The 16,222-nt window shown below is 30.0% G+C and overlaps 10 protein-coding genes across 10 annotated transcripts; 5 read left to right on the forward strand and 5 right to left on the reverse strand.

Annotated features, from left to right (window-relative positions):
• Window positions 1-177: 177 nt before the first annotated feature.
• On the forward strand, window positions 178-1,172 carry BX663DRAFT_502962 (uncharacterized protein). Its single transcript, XM_051526689.1, has 3 exons — window positions 178-315; window positions 374-580; window positions 659-1,172. The coding sequence occupies exons 1-3, from the start codon at window positions 202-204 to the stop codon at window positions 935-937; spliced, it is 600 nt and encodes a 199-aa protein (XP_051384595.1). The 5' UTR covers window positions 178-201; the 3' UTR covers window positions 938-1,172.
• BX663DRAFT_502967 (3-oxo-5-alpha-steroid 4-dehydrogenase-domain-containing protein) lies at window positions 1,151-2,358 on the forward strand. Its single transcript, XM_051526690.1, has one exon. It carries the CDS (start codon window positions 1,207-1,209, stop codon window positions 2,140-2,142), a length of 936 nt encoding a protein of 311 aa, XP_051384596.1. The 5' UTR covers window positions 1,151-1,206; the 3' UTR covers window positions 2,143-2,358.
• BX663DRAFT_530140 (uncharacterized protein) lies at window positions 2,342-2,662 on the reverse strand (the record flags this gene model as incomplete). Its single annotated transcript, XM_051530297.1, has 2 exons — window positions 2,342-2,508; window positions 2,572-2,662. The coding sequence occupies 2 exons, from the start codon at window positions 2,660-2,662 to the stop codon at window positions 2,342-2,344; spliced, it is 258 nt and encodes an 85-aa protein (XP_051384597.1).
• Window positions 2,663-2,677: 15 nt separating this feature from the next.
• On the reverse strand, window positions 2,678-3,304 carry BX663DRAFT_502970 (uncharacterized protein). The gene has a single exon (XM_051526691.1). It carries the CDS (start codon window positions 3,291-3,293, stop codon window positions 2,898-2,900), a length of 396 nt encoding a protein of 131 aa, XP_051384598.1. The 5' UTR covers window positions 3,294-3,304; the 3' UTR covers window positions 2,678-2,897.
• Window positions 3,305-3,397: 93 nt separating this feature from the next.
• BX663DRAFT_502972 (sodium bile acid symporter family-domain-containing protein) lies at window positions 3,398-4,898 on the forward strand. Its single transcript, XM_051526692.1, has 3 exons — window positions 3,398-3,630; window positions 3,724-4,090; window positions 4,145-4,898. The coding sequence occupies exons 1-3, from the start codon at window positions 3,423-3,425 to the stop codon at window positions 4,860-4,862; spliced, it is 1,293 nt and encodes a 430-aa protein (XP_051384599.1). The 5' UTR covers window positions 3,398-3,422; the 3' UTR covers window positions 4,863-4,898.
• Window positions 4,899-5,008: 110 nt separating this feature from the next.
• BX663DRAFT_502977 (uncharacterized protein) lies at window positions 5,009-5,834 on the reverse strand. The gene is made up of 3 exons (XM_051526693.1): window positions 5,645-5,834; window positions 5,491-5,546; window positions 5,009-5,400 (listed from the first exon to the last, which is right to left on the reverse strand). The coding sequence occupies exons 1-3, from the start codon at window positions 5,790-5,792 to the stop codon at window positions 5,170-5,172; spliced, it is 435 nt and encodes a 144-aa protein (XP_051384600.1). The 5' UTR covers window positions 5,793-5,834; the 3' UTR covers window positions 5,009-5,169.
• A 334-nt stretch (window positions 5,835-6,168) lies between these two features.
• BX663DRAFT_550277 (uncharacterized protein) lies at window positions 6,169-6,927 on the reverse strand (the record flags this gene model as incomplete). Its single annotated transcript, XM_051531203.1, has 3 exons — window positions 6,169-6,361; window positions 6,438-6,654; window positions 6,756-6,927. The coding sequence occupies 3 exons, from the start codon at window positions 6,925-6,927 to the stop codon at window positions 6,169-6,171; spliced, it is 582 nt and encodes a 193-aa protein (XP_051384601.1).
• Window positions 6,928-9,157: 2,230 nt separating this feature from the next.
• Window positions 9,158-10,638, forward strand: BX663DRAFT_502981 (acyl-CoA dehydrogenase/oxidase). The gene has a single exon (XM_051526694.1). It carries the CDS (start codon window positions 9,300-9,302, stop codon window positions 10,554-10,556), a length of 1,257 nt encoding a protein of 418 aa, XP_051384602.1. The 5' UTR covers window positions 9,158-9,299; the 3' UTR covers window positions 10,557-10,638.
• On the reverse strand, window positions 10,612-11,934 carry BX663DRAFT_431174 (S-adenosyl-L-methionine-dependent methyltransferase; the record flags this gene model as incomplete). The annotated part of the gene is made up of 6 exons (XM_051522855.1): window positions 10,612-10,993; window positions 11,086-11,331; window positions 11,386-11,456; window positions 11,524-11,548; window positions 11,620-11,682; window positions 11,741-11,934. The coding sequence occupies 6 exons, from the start codon at window positions 11,932-11,934 to the stop codon at window positions 10,612-10,614; spliced, it is 981 nt and encodes a 326-aa protein (XP_051384603.1).
• Window positions 11,935-15,129: 3,195 nt separating this feature from the next.
• BX663DRAFT_323115 (mitochondrial matrix Mmp37) lies at window positions 15,130-16,211 on the forward strand. The gene is made up of 2 exons (XM_051522101.1): window positions 15,130-15,987; window positions 16,066-16,211. The coding sequence occupies exons 1-2, from the start codon at window positions 15,246-15,248 to the stop codon at window positions 16,191-16,193; spliced, it is 870 nt and encodes a 289-aa protein (XP_051384604.1). The 5' UTR covers window positions 15,130-15,245; the 3' UTR covers window positions 16,194-16,211.
• Window positions 16,212-16,222: the final 11 nt, after the last annotated feature.

Raw genomic sequence — 16,222 nt, forward strand, 5'->3', positions numbered from 1 at the left:
AGAAGGAAAATTTAAAAATAATATATTCACAAAAATAATAATAAAATTATAGATAGGAGTTTGAATAATGAGTTATAATTACATAAAATGATTGGCCAAGTGAATCATCTTTTGATAAATCTTATTGAACCAAAAGCCTGTGTCCTTTTTTTTTTTTTTTTTTGTTTTACATAAATATATCACTTGTTATTAAAGTCAATTATGGAATCGGATGATTACTATGATAGTATAGATTTACATATAAGATGGTCGGATAGACAAGATCTTATATTGCGTGTATCACCAGAAGACACAATACATATGATTAAAGAAAAAGTCATTATTTTATTCATGACGACATTGACTCTGTTATTTAATTCTTCTTTATTATTAGATTCGTCAATCATCTAGTAGAACAGAAAATAAATACATTCGACTTATACATAACGGCAGAGTTCTTGAAGACGCAAAAATATTAAAAGAGTATGGTGTTGGTAAAATACCAAAAACAGATTCTAAAGCAAAATTAGAACCCCCTCTGCCTGTCTACTTTCACTGCTCATTATCTGACTATACACCTAAATCATCTAATTCACAAAATGTATAGAATCTAATTAATTCATCAAGTTCCATTAACTCATTTCATTTTTTTTTTTTCTTCTCTATGTATACATAAAAGAATCAACCACAAATAACACCATCTGTTGGATTTGATAGATTAAGAGAGTCAGGCTTTTCAGAAGAAGATATTAGAAATATCAGAGCACAATTTCATAGAATACATGGTACATCATTCGATGAAATGCCTTCAGAAGAAGCAAGAAATCTAGAAGAACAGTGGATGGATAATACAGGAGAGACATTACCAGATGGAAGTAGGTGTATTTGTATATACATATTTATATGGATATGTATTTTTTTGAAACAGATATTGATGATATCATTATCCTTTTTATAGCTATGCAGGGAACATACAAAGAAATGATGTGGGGTTTAATGTTGGGATTTTTCTTGGGTATTATTTGCTTATTTTGGTTCCGAGAATCTGTGTTTTCAAGAAGACATCAAATGGGTATCATTGCTGGTATTTTGATTAATATATCGTTTGGTGTCCTTCATGTTTATTACTAAAATCTGTTGTTGTACACTATTATTAGAATTCCGTTTTTTTTTTTTTTTTCCTTTTTCCTTCCTTTTTCCTTTTTTTTTTCTTTTTTAATTTCATAAATGTACTTGATCATCATTATATGTTCATGTCTCATCACATTAACATTACTTAGTATATGTGCAAAAAAAATACATGAACTACAGGCCTCAGTATTATCTTATGGAAAATTAAATTTACATAATAATAGAAAACCTATTACAAGTTGGGCTCAAACCCTTTCGACATTAAAAATACCTAAACATTATTTTAATCATTTTTACGTGATTGGCTTGTTTACAGCCTTAGAATCTATACTTGAGATTACATTATGGCTTTATTTTAAGAGATCTTTCATTTTGATAAGATTATTACAACGTTATGATGTGAACATGGGCAGTGATCATGTATCGAGAGAACAAATATGGATCGGTTTAGTGATGATGACGTGTCATTTGATAAGACGTGTGTATGAATCCTTTTGGATTGAAAGACCTTCAAAGACAGCTACGATGCATCTATCTCATTACTTTATTGGAGTTGGGTTTTATGGAGGTATGGTGTTAGGCACTTGGCTGGAAGGAGCAGCTCAGTTGGGTCTATGGGGGGAGGAGGACAGTCGTCGTGGTCGTGATGAGCAAAAACAGTCACTTCATGTGTTGACTCTCTTGATCGCTTTTGGATTATTTCTATATGCTTCATATCACCAATCTCGTTGTCATAAGATATTAGCCTCTTTAAGGAAACAAGATCGTGAAGTCTATTCAATACCAAGAGGGGACTGGTTTGAATTCATCGTTGCTCCACATTATTTTGCAGACATCTTGATCTATCTTTCATTAAACATCCTTTATCATTTCCAAAATTATATTTTCATTTGTGGATTGATTTGGACCATCGTCAATTTATCCATTACAGCTAATGAAACGCAATCTTGGTATTATCATCATTTTTCAAGAGAAAAATATCATCAAGCATTTCCTCATGGACGTTATAGAATTATACCTGGTTGTTATTAAAAATAAATGAGAAAAAAAAAAGCATTGACCTTTATTGTACAATTATTTGACTGCCATGCATATTCGAGAGGAAAAGAAAGAATAAAAATAAACTAAAAGAAAAAAAGAAAAGAAAAGAAAAGGAAAAAAAAAAGGGGGAGAATATGTATTTAGAAGAATTTTTGTTTTCTCTCTATCATTATCATAATAATACACATATTTATTTGTTCTTTGTAAAACGATAAGCGAAACGTTTTCTTGTAAAAGAGAATTCACCTAATTTATGCCCAATCATCTCTTCAGTCACATGAACTGGCATATATTCTTTTCCATTATGCACTAAAAACTTGAGTCCAACGAATGATGGTAAAATGGTACAACTACGAGCTATTTTATAAATAAAAGTTAATTTAGTTTTTTTTTTTTTTTTTTTTTTAATTGTAATGTTACCCTGAGTAGCAATAGGAGTACCAGATTGAATAGCTTGTTTTAAACCAGGAAATGCTACAAAAAATGGACCTTTCCAAGCTGAACGAGGCATAATGATCGATATATGGAAATTTGACAAGGGAAATAAAATGCGAAAAAAAAATGAAGGGAGGGGTATCTATGTCTGTGTATGTGTGTGTATGTGTGTATATGTGTGGAGAAGAGAAATTGATTAAAAGCAGTCACATTAAATTATTCACCTGTCCTTTTGATAATATGAAAATAAGGACTCATTTATAATAAAATAGGTTGGGAAAAGACATTTTATTTATTTGCGACATCATTTATTAGTACTTTCCACTAACACGTTCATCAACTAACTTTTCTACAGCAGATATATCAGGACGACCCAATACAGCCAACTTACGATCCCAATCAATAACAAAAGGTCTTTCAAGAAGAGCAGGATTATCTTGGACGATTTGAAAGGCTTCTTCAAATGATTTAGCTTTACCCTGCGCTTCAGGACGTAAGAGATAATCCCAAGGTTTAGTGGAAGGATCCTTTTTGGTTAAACCAAGATATTCAGAAAGAACCATTAATGTCTCTGGTGAAGGAACTTGCTTTTTATATTCAATAATATCCAAGTCATAATGTGCCTTATTAGAAGATTCATCAAGAAGGGCAACACTACGTTTAGACTTTGTACAAGTAGGATTATGGAAAACAGTTAATTTAGGCATTTTTTTTTTTTTAAAAAATAAAACAATAAAATAATAATACTAACAATAATTCTGGAGGTTTTTTATATACAAAATTGAAGCTGGTTTTTTTTTGTGACGTTTTTTTTATTGGCTAAAATATAATTTATAATGATTTACAAGTATTATGTTTCCCTTTCTTTCTTTCTTTTTCTTTTTCTTTTAATTTATACATCTATAATGGCAGATATAGGTAGTTCTGACACCACTTCTGTTTGCTATAAAACTGCAGATTGCACTTTTGAATATTGTGTTGAAAAATCTAACTTGGGAGCAAATGAATATGAATTAATGATAGCAGAACAACCCAATGAAAGATGTAAAAACAATAAATAAATAAATAAATAAATAAATAAATAAATAAATAAATAAAAAGGTTATCTAAAAAAAATGTTATCTTTTGTGTTTTAAGCTTTAATAAAACAGCTGGGAATCTTGGATCGGTTTTTAATTGTATGGATTTTATTAGCAATGATAATTGGAGTTATTATTGGCTATTTTGTACCTCACGTTCAAGAATCATTTGAAGTGATTCAATTTGGATCCGTCTCTGTCCCGATTGCTATTGGCTTATTAGTGATGATGTATCCTGTTTTATGTAAAGTTCAATATGAACGATTAAATATCATTTTATCAAACAAACAGATCTGGCTTCAAATCCTGATTTCAGTTATTATCAATTGGATTATCGGGCCTATTATCATGACAGCGCTTGCTTGGGCATGTTTACCTGATTTACCTGGTTTCCGTACAGGTGTAGTGATGGTTGGATTAGCTAGGTAATTTTTTGCATATTACGCAATAATAATAATCAATTTACATATATTATCTAGATGTATTGCTATGGTTTTTATCTGGAATACACTTGCAGGGGGTGACCCAGACTATTGCGCAGTACTTGTTGCTATCAACTCTATCCTTCAAATTGCACTGTATTCACCTTATTCTCTATTATTCATTAATATTATCCCTTCTTGGTTTGGTGCATCAGTTGATCAATCAATTCATGTTGATACTTGGCCTGTGGCGCAATCGGTATTAATCTATCTAGGTATCCCTCTTATTGCAGGCATCATAACACGATACACGTTAAGGTGGCTTAAAGGTAGCAGCTGGTATGATCATCGATTCTTACTTTATTTTGGACCCTTGGCATTAATTGGTTTACTTTATACTATCATTATCATGTTTGCAAATCAAGGTCATCATATCATTACTCATATTGGATCTGTTGCTCGTGTAGCTGTCCCGTTAATTATCTATTTTCTTGTCATGTTCTTCATACCTTTCTTTCTTTTGAAATCTGTCTTCCATTTCCCTTATGAACTGGTCGTTACTCAATCTTTTACAGCAGGTAGTAATAATTTTGAATTGGCGATTGCAGTCGCAGTGGGTACCTATGGCATTCAGTCAGAACAAGCTTTAGCTGCCACGATAGGTCCCTTAATCGAAGTCCCCGTCTTACTTTGTCTTGTTTATGTTTCTCTTTATTTCAAAAGAAAACTAAATTGGGGGGAAAAAAAGAAAAAAAATGAAAGCAGTATCCCCTAAAATAAATGAATATTTATTATTATTATTTTACTAAAATGAGAGACTTTCTATATCGTTGTTCATTCATTTACTATTAGTTTCACAACTACAACAAAAAAAAAAAAAAAAAAAAAAAAAAAGGAATGAAACATCAGCATGTCATTTATTACTTATTTGATTGGTAGAAATCCATTTATTAAATATACATAATAATAGAAGAACTTATTGGCTAATATTATTACAAGAAAAAAAAAAAGAAAAGAAAAGAAAAGATATAAGCCTTTCCCTCTCCTCGTCGCCATGTAGAATAGCATCATTCATATATACATTACTGAGGAGGAAGAACTCGAACAACGACAGAATCCACTGTTTGTAAATAACTATTTAACCTTCTTACAGCCAATAGAAGGGAAGTTTCATTTTGTGCTGCACCACTGACAGCCTCAGATGGAACAGTAAACGGGAAGACAGTTTTACTAAGAGGACCACCTGCTAAAATATGATTATCACCAAAGAAGAAGATGGAAACAACTTGTTGAGGTTGTTTTGTTTCAAAAGTCTAAAAAAAAAAAAAAAAAAAAAAAAAAAAAAAGGGCATGACGACGTTGATTAAGCTTGGGAAAGAAGAAGAATTGAATCATGATATTACCACATTCACAAGTTCACCTACATGCCAAGTTGTATTTGGTAGAGGATATACAATTTCTATATTGATAAAATAGATGCCATTTGTTTATAAATATATTCAAAATATGTATGTATTGTATATAAATATAAAAAAAGGGTGGGATAGAATAAATTACCTCCTTGGTTGTCTGCTATCGTTTTTATATCATTATGGACGTTTAATTGTTGAATAAACAGTTTAGCAGCTTGAAAATCATCCTCATTTGGAATTACGTTAGCTGTAGTCGAAAGTAAAAAAAGCAAAAGAATAAAGATGAACTTCATTATGATAAATTACAAAAGAAAAATACTGTATATTATTATTATTATTTTTGAATTCTTTTATACATGTTCTCATTCAATAACACTTGTCGTATCATATTCAAATCAAGGATATCCTTTCTCTTTTTACTTGAATGATAGGACAAGTTTTATGTCTCATTAGAGACCATGACATCAAGTTAGCTACTGCATAATTCCTCTTTATTGTTACACTTCCCATGGATGTGCTACACTAATTTTTTATTTTATTTTATTTTATTTTATTTTATTTTATTTTATTTTATTTTATTTTATTTTATTTTATTTTATTTTATTTTATTTTATTTTATTTTATTTTATTTTATTTTATTTTATTTTATTTTATTTTATTTTATTTTATTTATAATTCATAACCCACAAGTACATATTCTGGCTCTTGACCATAAATAATAGGATGCATCATTTCGAAACCAAGATACATAAAAGCACGTAAAATAGTATTCAGACTTTCTTTATATTGATGCTTATTAATACAGACAATAAGATGATTACAACCCGTCTTTTCTTCAGCAAGTTCAATTAAATGAGTTATACTATAAATTCATTATATAATGAGGCTTCTTGTTAAAACAAAAAAAAAAAAAAAAAAAAAAAAGGATGATACTTTACCATGATTGGAATTCACCATCAGCCCAATTTAATAAACCAGTTTTATGACCCACAAATGGAGAACTAAGAAAGACAGTATTATTATGAATAAATGCTTCACAAAAAAGAATAGTTTTTTTTTCATTATTAGTAGTAGTTTGAATAGTTAATATTTCTTCTACTTTTGAATCAAACTTATTTGATTGACCAAATACTTGAATAATGAAATCATTCTGGCCTAAAAGAATTTTGTGTCAAGTCTTTTTTCCTCATGCACAGATCTTCTACTATTGTAATTTTTTTTTTTTTTTTTTTTTTTTTTTTTTTTTTTTTTTTTACCTTGTTGACGACCCTTTACGGTGACAAAATCAACTGTTGTTTCATCTTTTTCATCTTCTTGTGGTGTACTACTCAATCTTATATGGTTAGAAGAAGGAATAGTGGGTACAACCGTGGATATGGGTTGTAAAGGAATTGATATTTCTTTTTTAACAGAGCTTGCGATAATCATGGACTTTTATTACTACTACTACTACTACTACTATATCTATTTTTCTCTTTGGTGGCCTTTGAAAAGAGGGTGCTTGAAGCGTAAAGAAGAATTACTATGTGCTTATCCAGTGCTGTTACTCTATTTACTTGTAGGTGTTTCGCTATCATTATTGAAAGAAGAAAAAGTGAATAAAAGTAGTTATATCCATGAATGATATTTTATATATTTGTATATATTATACCTATTAAAACACCTAAAAAACAAACAGAAATTTAAAAGGGAGATTTGATTGGTTGAAAAAAAAATATGGTAAAAAAAAAATAGGTAAAAAGTTGGTTTTAATAATTAATTTCTTCTTTTTTTTGGTGTCCTTTTTTTTTCTATTATTATTTTTATTAACAATAATAATAATAATAATGGCTATAATATCTTGAAATATGTATATAGTTTGTTGACTATAAAGAAGTTATATATATTTGTATCTTGATAGATTAAGTAGTGTTCAAAAAAAAAACAATAAAATAAAAAGGAGAAGGGTTCTCTTGTGTGGAGAAAAAAAAGTAAAAGAAAAGTAAAAGAAAAAAGAAAAATATAGAAGAAAATAAAAAAGTAATTTTATAAATAAATGAATGTTAGAAAAAATTCGGTATTTAAACTCAACGATGTTACATAATAAGTTATTATTATTCAATTGCTCTCATACTACCACATCAATGATGAAATAGAATCATGGGAAGCTCTTTGTTATGGCCAATTAAATTAAAAGCTTCTATTTAAGAAGAAATGAATAAATTCTTTCTTCCTTCTTCTGATATGAGTGTAAACAAGTCAACTAATACTAAAGGAGATTATTTTATTCTTCTTTTCCTTCAACTATAAAGTAACAAGAAGAATGAATAGACATTATCGTATTTCTTTAGCTTTAAAGGATGTGATAATTGAGTTACTTTATATAGTAGAGAATTTTGAATTTCAAATTCAAAATATTACAACTATTTTTTCGAATGAAAAGAAAAAACAATTTGAGATAATATAATATTCCAATTTAGAGAAAGTGACTATTCATTTTAGGCAAACATAAAATACTAATTAAATAGAATCAATAAATAAAACTAATAAAAAGCTAAGCATCTCTCTCTCTTTTTTTTTTTTTCTGCTTTATTCTGTTCTTTTTTATATAACTTTATAAATGTATGAAGCTATAATTCAAGAAAAAATTTGTACTGTTAGGGAAAAGCGAATACAGGAAATCCCTTAAAGATTATTTTCTATTATTTATGTTAAAAAAATGAAGTCAAGAATGCAGATAGAAAATCACAAAGTATCAGTTGATAATTTTGAATATAAAGAAGTGCAATGCATATTCATATATAGATCCATATTTTTAGATACGGGCAGAAAGAGTGCTTATACGGCTTTGTATGCGTTATATATAGAATAGCCATCAAATAAGGAGATATACTACAAAGAAATATTATAATTGACAGAAAGAAAAAGAAATTAATGAAATAATGACATTAGAGACCAATATACCAACGTTAAAGACATTAAATCAAGATGTATACTTGAATTGCATCAATCACCTTCTACTTAATATCTCCCTTCTCTTTAACTTTTACACCATTTCTACAGCTAGAGATCGCTTCAATCTCTACCAAGATCGGCAAGGAGCTGCAGAATATATGGTTCATATATTCTTGCATGGCGCTTCTAAATACAATCAGAGTAAAAAGGAAAAAAAAGAAGAAGAAGAGAAAGAGAAAGAAGAAGCAACAGATGTGAAAAGAGAAAGATAGCAAGTACTAAAAGCTCCATAAACCAGAATCGAAAATATAACAATGGAAGACAGTCAAGTTTGAATATGATTAAACAAAAGCTTTCCCCTTTTTTAGTTTATGAAGAGTGAAAATTGTAAAAAAAAAAACTGTGGCAGAGAGATCTCTATTTGCCTGTTTATTTGGAAAAGAAATGGGCTGACCTGATGAAATTCAACAAAGATGACAACAGTAACGTTTGTTTAGACCCCCCCCTGTAACGAATACGGGGTTTCTCCTCTACTTGTAGAAGAAATTTAGATCATTACAAGTAATATACATTATACCTATTGAATTAGTATTTTATATTTGCCTTAAATGAATGGCTACTTTCTCTAAATTGGAATATTATCTTATCTCAAATTGTATTCGAAAAGAACTTGTAATCTCCTGAATTTGAATTTTAACAAATACTGTAAGAGTTAGATTATCACATGCGTTTAGGTTTTCTCACATGAATCGGAGCTGTTGTTTATTTTATGATTTAAAGCTATCTATCTCTTCTTTCTTCTTCTTCTTTCTTCCCTTTAATTTTATTTATTTATTTGTTTTATTTTCTTCAAGTGTACACACCAAATGTTAAGAACAGTTTCTAAATTAATATGTACAAACAGTCGTCGTCATTATTCTACTGAAGCATCCAGTATGGGTATGGGTTTTAGTTTAACAGAAGAACAAAAATCCATTCAGCAAATGGCTCGTAAATTTGCTCGCGAAGAAATTATACCTGTCGCTGCTGAATATGATCGAACAGGAAGATATCCAACTGAAATTATTAAAAAGGCATGGGAATTAGGTTTAGTGAATACACATATTGAAGCTCAATATGGTGGCATGGGTTTAGGTGTTCTGGATAGCGCCATTATCTCTGAGGAATTAGCCTTTGGCTGTACAGGTATACAGACAGCGATTGAGGCTAATAATTTAGCAGAGGCACCTTTAGTGGTAGCAGGGAACGACTTTCAAAAGAGAAAATATTTAGGTCGTATGACAGAGGCCCCCTTAATGGCTTCTTATGGCGTTACAGAGCCTGGCGCAGGCTCAGATGTGGCTGGTTTATCTACCTCTGCGGTAAAAATGAAAAGGGATGGAAGTTGGGTTATCAATGGACAAAAGATGTGGATCACAAATTCAGGTCATGCAAATTGGTTCTTTGTCTTGGCTCGTACAGATGCAAATGCGAATACAGGTAAAGCCTTTACAGGGTTTATCGTGGATGCAGATACACCTGGTATTAGTATAGGTCGTAAAGAGATCAATATGGGTCAACGTGCATCAGATACGCGTGGGGTTACATTTGAAGATGTCGTTGTACCCGCTGAGAATGTCTTGGGTGCTGAAGGAGATGGCTTTAAGATTGCTATGAATGCCTTTGATATCACACGTCCATTAGTAGCCTCGGGTGCTATCGGTTTAGCTCGTCGAGCCATGGAAGAAGCGACTCGTTATTCTTTAGAACGTAAAACGATGGGTAAACCTATCTTTCATCATCAAGCTGTCTCATTCATGTTGGCAGATATGGCAATAGGTATTGAAAGTGCACGTATGATGGTCTATCGTTCAGCTTATATGAGAGATCAAGGAGAAAAGAATACATGGCATGCAAGTATTGCTAAAGCTTTAGCTGGTGATGTAGCTAATAAATGTGCTACAGATGCTGTTCAAATCTTTGGTGGGAATGGGTTTAATACAGAATATCCAGTTGAAAAATTAATGCGTGATGCAAAGATATTTCAAATATATGAAGGTACAGCACAAATTCAACGTTTAATTATCTCTCGTGGTTTAGCAGATGCTGTAAAGAATGGTGCAGATGCTCTTGGTGGTTTTTAAGAAAAAAATAAAATAAATAAATAAAATAAAATAAAGTAAAATAAATAGGGCTTTATTACGAAATAATAGTGGTATAAACATGGCCAAAATCGTCTACATCATCAAATTGAATGATAGGACCATTATAGCCCTTTTTTTGTGCAAACACAGAATACCATGACATGTATGTATGATATTCGTCTACTTCATTTCTCATAGATTTTATTGTTTGTTCCAATTCATCTTCTGTTATCCATTTATTTGTTAGCCAATCTCTTTGAAGTCCTTTAATAATCCTTTCCCAATATTCTAGTAATAATGAACCAATCGCACCACCATATAATCCAACAGGTGTATGCGTATGATATATCTGCATGCCTTTTAATTGACTTTGATTAGCTATTCGATTTGGCCATGGATTTAGCTTTGGTTGTTCATCTGTAGATGGATGATGTAAGCTTGTCTTGATAACTATAATATATAAATGATGAGCATGTAATAATAGAATAATCAAAAAAAAAAAAAAAAAAAAAAATAGGTAGTAGAAAACTTGCATTGATTTAATAGTGACATTGAAGGGCCAGCATCTAATAGATTATCATATGCTTCTATACATTCAATATAAGCACCCTTTTTCATTATTCTGATTAGATCCTTTAATATATTATCCCACATCGAGTCTGGTAATGTATCCATCATTGAACGTATAAAGATATAATCAAATGTAGCATCTTCATAAGGTAATGGTAACTCGATTAAATCTATACGATGATACACAATATTTTTTGATAACGAACTATTTAAATAGAATAAGATAACACATCTATTATAAATAGATACACATATTTACCTTATTGGTAAAATATTCTTATCAATATCAATGCCTGTAAAATAAGATAAAGGGTATTGTGAAGCCATGTCCTATGATGATTACATAATATCAATAAATAAAATGAATAATATACATGTATATAAAGAAACACATTACACTAGTCCAAAATCCTGATCCACATCTATATAAAATAGGTAATTGTAAATTGACATATTATACTCTTATTATTAAACCTACAAATGACATACTTACCCAATATCTAATACTTCACAGCCACCTGCTTGTAACAGCCTTTGAACGGGTGCCTTAAAATCACTATTATATTATGTTTATCACTACTTTATATAATTGTATGTAATATTCATTTTTTTACCTTTCAAATGCTAGTTTAAGAGCACAATGTCTGGCCCAATCTCTTTCAATATCATCCACTGTATTTGGTAGTCTTTGTCTTATGCTTAATTTTGTATCTTTATTAGACGTTCTCCACTTTAATTTTAAGAAACTCGAAAAAGAAGAAGTACTGCTACTATTATTATTGTCAGCTAATGAACTTGTTGCATTCATGTTACTATTCACCATCTTTGAAATGAAATAATAAAGGAAAAAAGTAGAAGGAAAAAAAATTTTTTTTTTTGATATTATTATGTAGCCAAACAAAGCATTTAGTGTAACATCTTCCTCCTATATCGTGTTGTATCATTCATGAAAAAAAAAAAAAAAAAAAAAAAAAAAAAAAAAAAAAAAAAAAAATCCCGAAATTGAAAAACTCGTTTTCTCTAATATAAATCTTCATTTTTTTGTAAATTTCATAATAATCCAGATTAGCGTATTGGGAAAGGTATATAATATAAATAGTATCTATTTGAACAAAGAGGAAAATGCAAAGAGAGTATCTATTTTACATAGAAGGGAGAAACAAGACTGTAGCATGATGGATAATCGTACAAATCATGTTTATTTTAGGTCTCATATTGCAATTTATATTAGTAGCGGTAGCTGTTGATGTATTATTTTTATCGTCATAATAACAACAATCATACTAGATTCAAGAATCATCAACAAAGGATATTATTATAACTATCAAGTCGTATACTTTGATACAATTTATAATGTGTATTATTATATAAGACATGAATTGATACTATGAAACAATAATAATTAGTCAAATATAGAGTAAAAGAATGTTCAAATAAAATAAAAATAAAAATACCAGTCATTCTTTCTAATTTGACCTTAAAGTCATACAAGGCTTTTCTGATCATCTCTGCAAATATCTTTACTGTTCTCTACAGCCTTTTTATTTATTTATTTATTTATTCAATCTTCTTGATTACCTTTTCTTATCTTTAGCTTTAATGTGAATGGATTGCTGTGACTTTTAATATCCTGCTAAAGAAGTCTAATTCAAAATAATTAAGCTTCTAACTCATCATTCAAAAACTAGGTTTTATTGCTCATGTCAAACTAAATTGCTATTTTAATACCCGCCAAATGGTAATAAAAATAAATTAAAATAAATGAGACAGGTGTAATTTTTTTTTTGTAGACATCACGAGCCAAAAAAAGTGTGGAATGAAAACACATGTTATTGTTTAAAAGCTTATACTGTATCTAGAATTGATATAGCAATGATAACTGTACAAGATTTGGTGCTTTTCTAGTTGGCCAACCGTTACCGGCTAAGGAGGCCTGTCTCCTCTCTCTCTCTCTCCCTCTCTCTCTCTCTTTTGGTGCCAGTGATAATGGGAACTGTCTTCATTTCAGATCTTTTGCCTTTTCCACGTAACCCAAAAATAGATATATACATCTCTGACGTTTAAAGTTAACGCCATAGCCTTTAACATTTTTGGTTTTTGCATCCAAGTCAAAAATAGCAAACTTATTTTTTTTTTTTTTACTGTATCTCTCAGTGATATTATCCTTTACTGTAGTCAACTAACACTTTTGTTTCTGAGTTGCCATTCTTCTTTCAAAAATAGATCGAAGGACGGTATATGTAACTTATTTCCGAATTGTAAAAAAGAAAAAAAAAATCCATTCAGGTACGCTGTGTTTTTATTTTATTTGTTTCATACGAGTTGTATTGAATGTATGTGTCTTGATGATAATGTTTCGGTAAGCTCTTGTCTTTAACGACTTTGTTTGTCAGTTTAGCTTATGGTTTCAAAGAAGTGGAATGAAGACACTTCCTGTAAAAATCAACAATAGCCAAAATCAGGGTTTGTTTTTCCAATACTTGGATAAAGATGTACTTTAAAAAAAAAGAAAAAGAAATGCATTATTCTATTTTTCTTGATAACTTGTCTCAAAATGTTTACGCGATCGTTTCATTTGTTTTATATAAAGCGTCCTACCTTATTTTAGATTAGAATAGAATACTGTAACGGGGTTTTGCTTGCTATTATAGAATTTTGAATAATAGTTATCTTAGGAAAACTAGAATGCTATCAAAAGGAGTGTGTTCGCCATATATTGGGTGGTAATCAATTCCAATTTATCCCACAGTTCTTTGAAACAGGATTCAACCCTGTGGTTATCAATAAGCGTCGTTGTTGTCTTTTGTTGTTGTTGGCATCTTACTTGACCTCTCAGTCGTGTTTCTCGTCGGCCGTGTCCTTGTTATCCATATAACAACTTTACCCGGTAAACATTCTATCCAATGTCTCCAAATACCATTCACAATTGTTGATCCAACTTCCTCTAAAGAAACCAACGTCTCCACAATTTAGTAGTTTCTTACTTGGATAGTTAGCCTTGTATCATTTTATATATAAAAAGATCTTTTTTGTTTCTATTTCATCAGACACGTTCTCCTCTTCTCGTCGATCCTAGTGTCAAATTAACGTATTGATAGTCCTCACAGTAGACTAGTATTTTCATCATACTGTTTCTGATGTCTTCTTCTGTCTCTGAACACTTAAGAGGTCTCCTTTTTTTTTGGAACTGATGACAGCATAATAAAATTGCCAAGTGCTCATTGGTCATTTTTTATTCTATTTTATCTTTATAATAAATAAATTCTTTTAATTGTAACAGTCGACGTATATATAAACACCCCCCCTTCCAAATATGATCAGTTTATATTCATATAAAAAAAATAAATAAATAAATAAATAAAATAAATAAAATAAAGCTTTCTTTTTTGTATATAAATAAATAAATTTACAAGATGTTAAAGGTAAAAAAAAAATAATAATGTTTCAGCAAAATTTACTTTTACTAACTTTACTAAATGATAATAATAATAATAATAAAGAGTACAATCACTACAGCCTATAAAGTGACAACAACTTCTACTACTGCTCAACGTAATGCTGTTGTATTCTTATCTATACGTCACATGTCATTAGAGACACATCAGTATTCTAATGATAACTTAGACATGTCATTACCTCCTTCCATGCAAAAAAAGAATTTAGAAAATATAATATTGAATGTAAATAATCAAAAGAGTGTATTATTTTCGGACGAGACTCGTACTAGACTTGAGCGTCTACGTCAACATCAATTCCATCCTACTAATATGCCAGATTCTCCTGATTTTGGTACAAATCAATATCTAAATATTAATGAAGAATTGAAGAAACAATTAAAAGATGTTATCTCTCAATTCAATGCACCTATCCGATATGCAGTTGCATATGGTAGTGGTGTATTCCGTCAATCAGGTTATGATGATAAGGTACAAGAAATATGAGATAAAAAAAAAAAAGGAAAGGAAAAAGAATTATAAATATTTAAAGAATACATATATATATGTGTGTGTATATGTATATATGTATATATGTAAATATGTTTATATTGTATATATATATATATATGTATATATGTATGTATGTATATTTGTATGTGTATATGAATATTAGAAAAAACCAATGATCGATTTTATATTTGGCGTTAGTCATCCTGGACATTGGCACGCTTTAAATATTCAGCAAAATCCTCATCATTATTCAGGCATTCGCCTGTTTGGTTCAAGTGCCGTATCCCTATTACAAGAAAAAATAGGTGCAGGCGTCTATTTTAACCCATATGTACAGGTGAATGGTATGAATGTTAAATATGGAGTAGTGTCTATCGATAAATTATGTAAAGATTTAATTGATTGGGAGACATTATACTTGGCTGGACGGATGCATAAGCCAGTCAAGATTCTTCGAGATGATGCTCGTGTACGTTTAGCCAATCAAGTGAATTTAACAGAAGCTATTCGAGTAGCTCTCTTAACTCTACCAGAAAACTTTACTGAAAGAGAACTATTTGAACGTATTGCTGGCATTAGTTATAAAGGAGACTTTAGAATGATTATAGGTGAAAATCCTAATAAGATTGAAAATATCGTTTCCTCTCAGATGGAAAACTTTCATCGACTTTATTTTGGACTTTTAGATGACTTACCTAACATTGCCATTCTTAATCAAGGACGCCTTCAACAGAACTATAATCCACGTTTCCGTGGGTTAATGATTAAAAAGCTCCCTAAAACTTTATATGACAAAGTGATTAAAGAGCATCTCAAACATGTCAGTAAAAATAATATCCAGATTCCAGAAGATAAAACACTTTTATATGAACAAGTAGCTCAATCTGAAGCATTAAACAAGTATATAGAAAGTAGTAAGTGCATATGGTGTATATATGTATAGACATATAATAGAGATATTTATTGAAAAAAAAATTAACAATTTTTTTTAGGCTTAAAAGAAATTATTGCACGTACAGCTATTACTCAAAGTGTCAAAGGTATCTTCACTGCAGGCACAATCAAGACAGTACGTTATGCTGGAGAAAAACTACAAAAATGGTGGACAGCAAAGAAATAAAGATGACTCTAGTATAATAAAGGGGATAT

The sequence above is a fragment of the Cokeromyces recurvatus genome, assembly GCF_025118155.1.
Source record: "Cokeromyces recurvatus strain NRRL 2243 chromosome Unknown BX663scaffold_7, whole genome shotgun sequence".
In the NCBI taxonomy this organism is placed as follows: domain Eukaryota; kingdom Fungi; phylum Mucoromycota; class Mucoromycetes; order Mucorales; family Mucoraceae; genus Cokeromyces; species Cokeromyces recurvatus.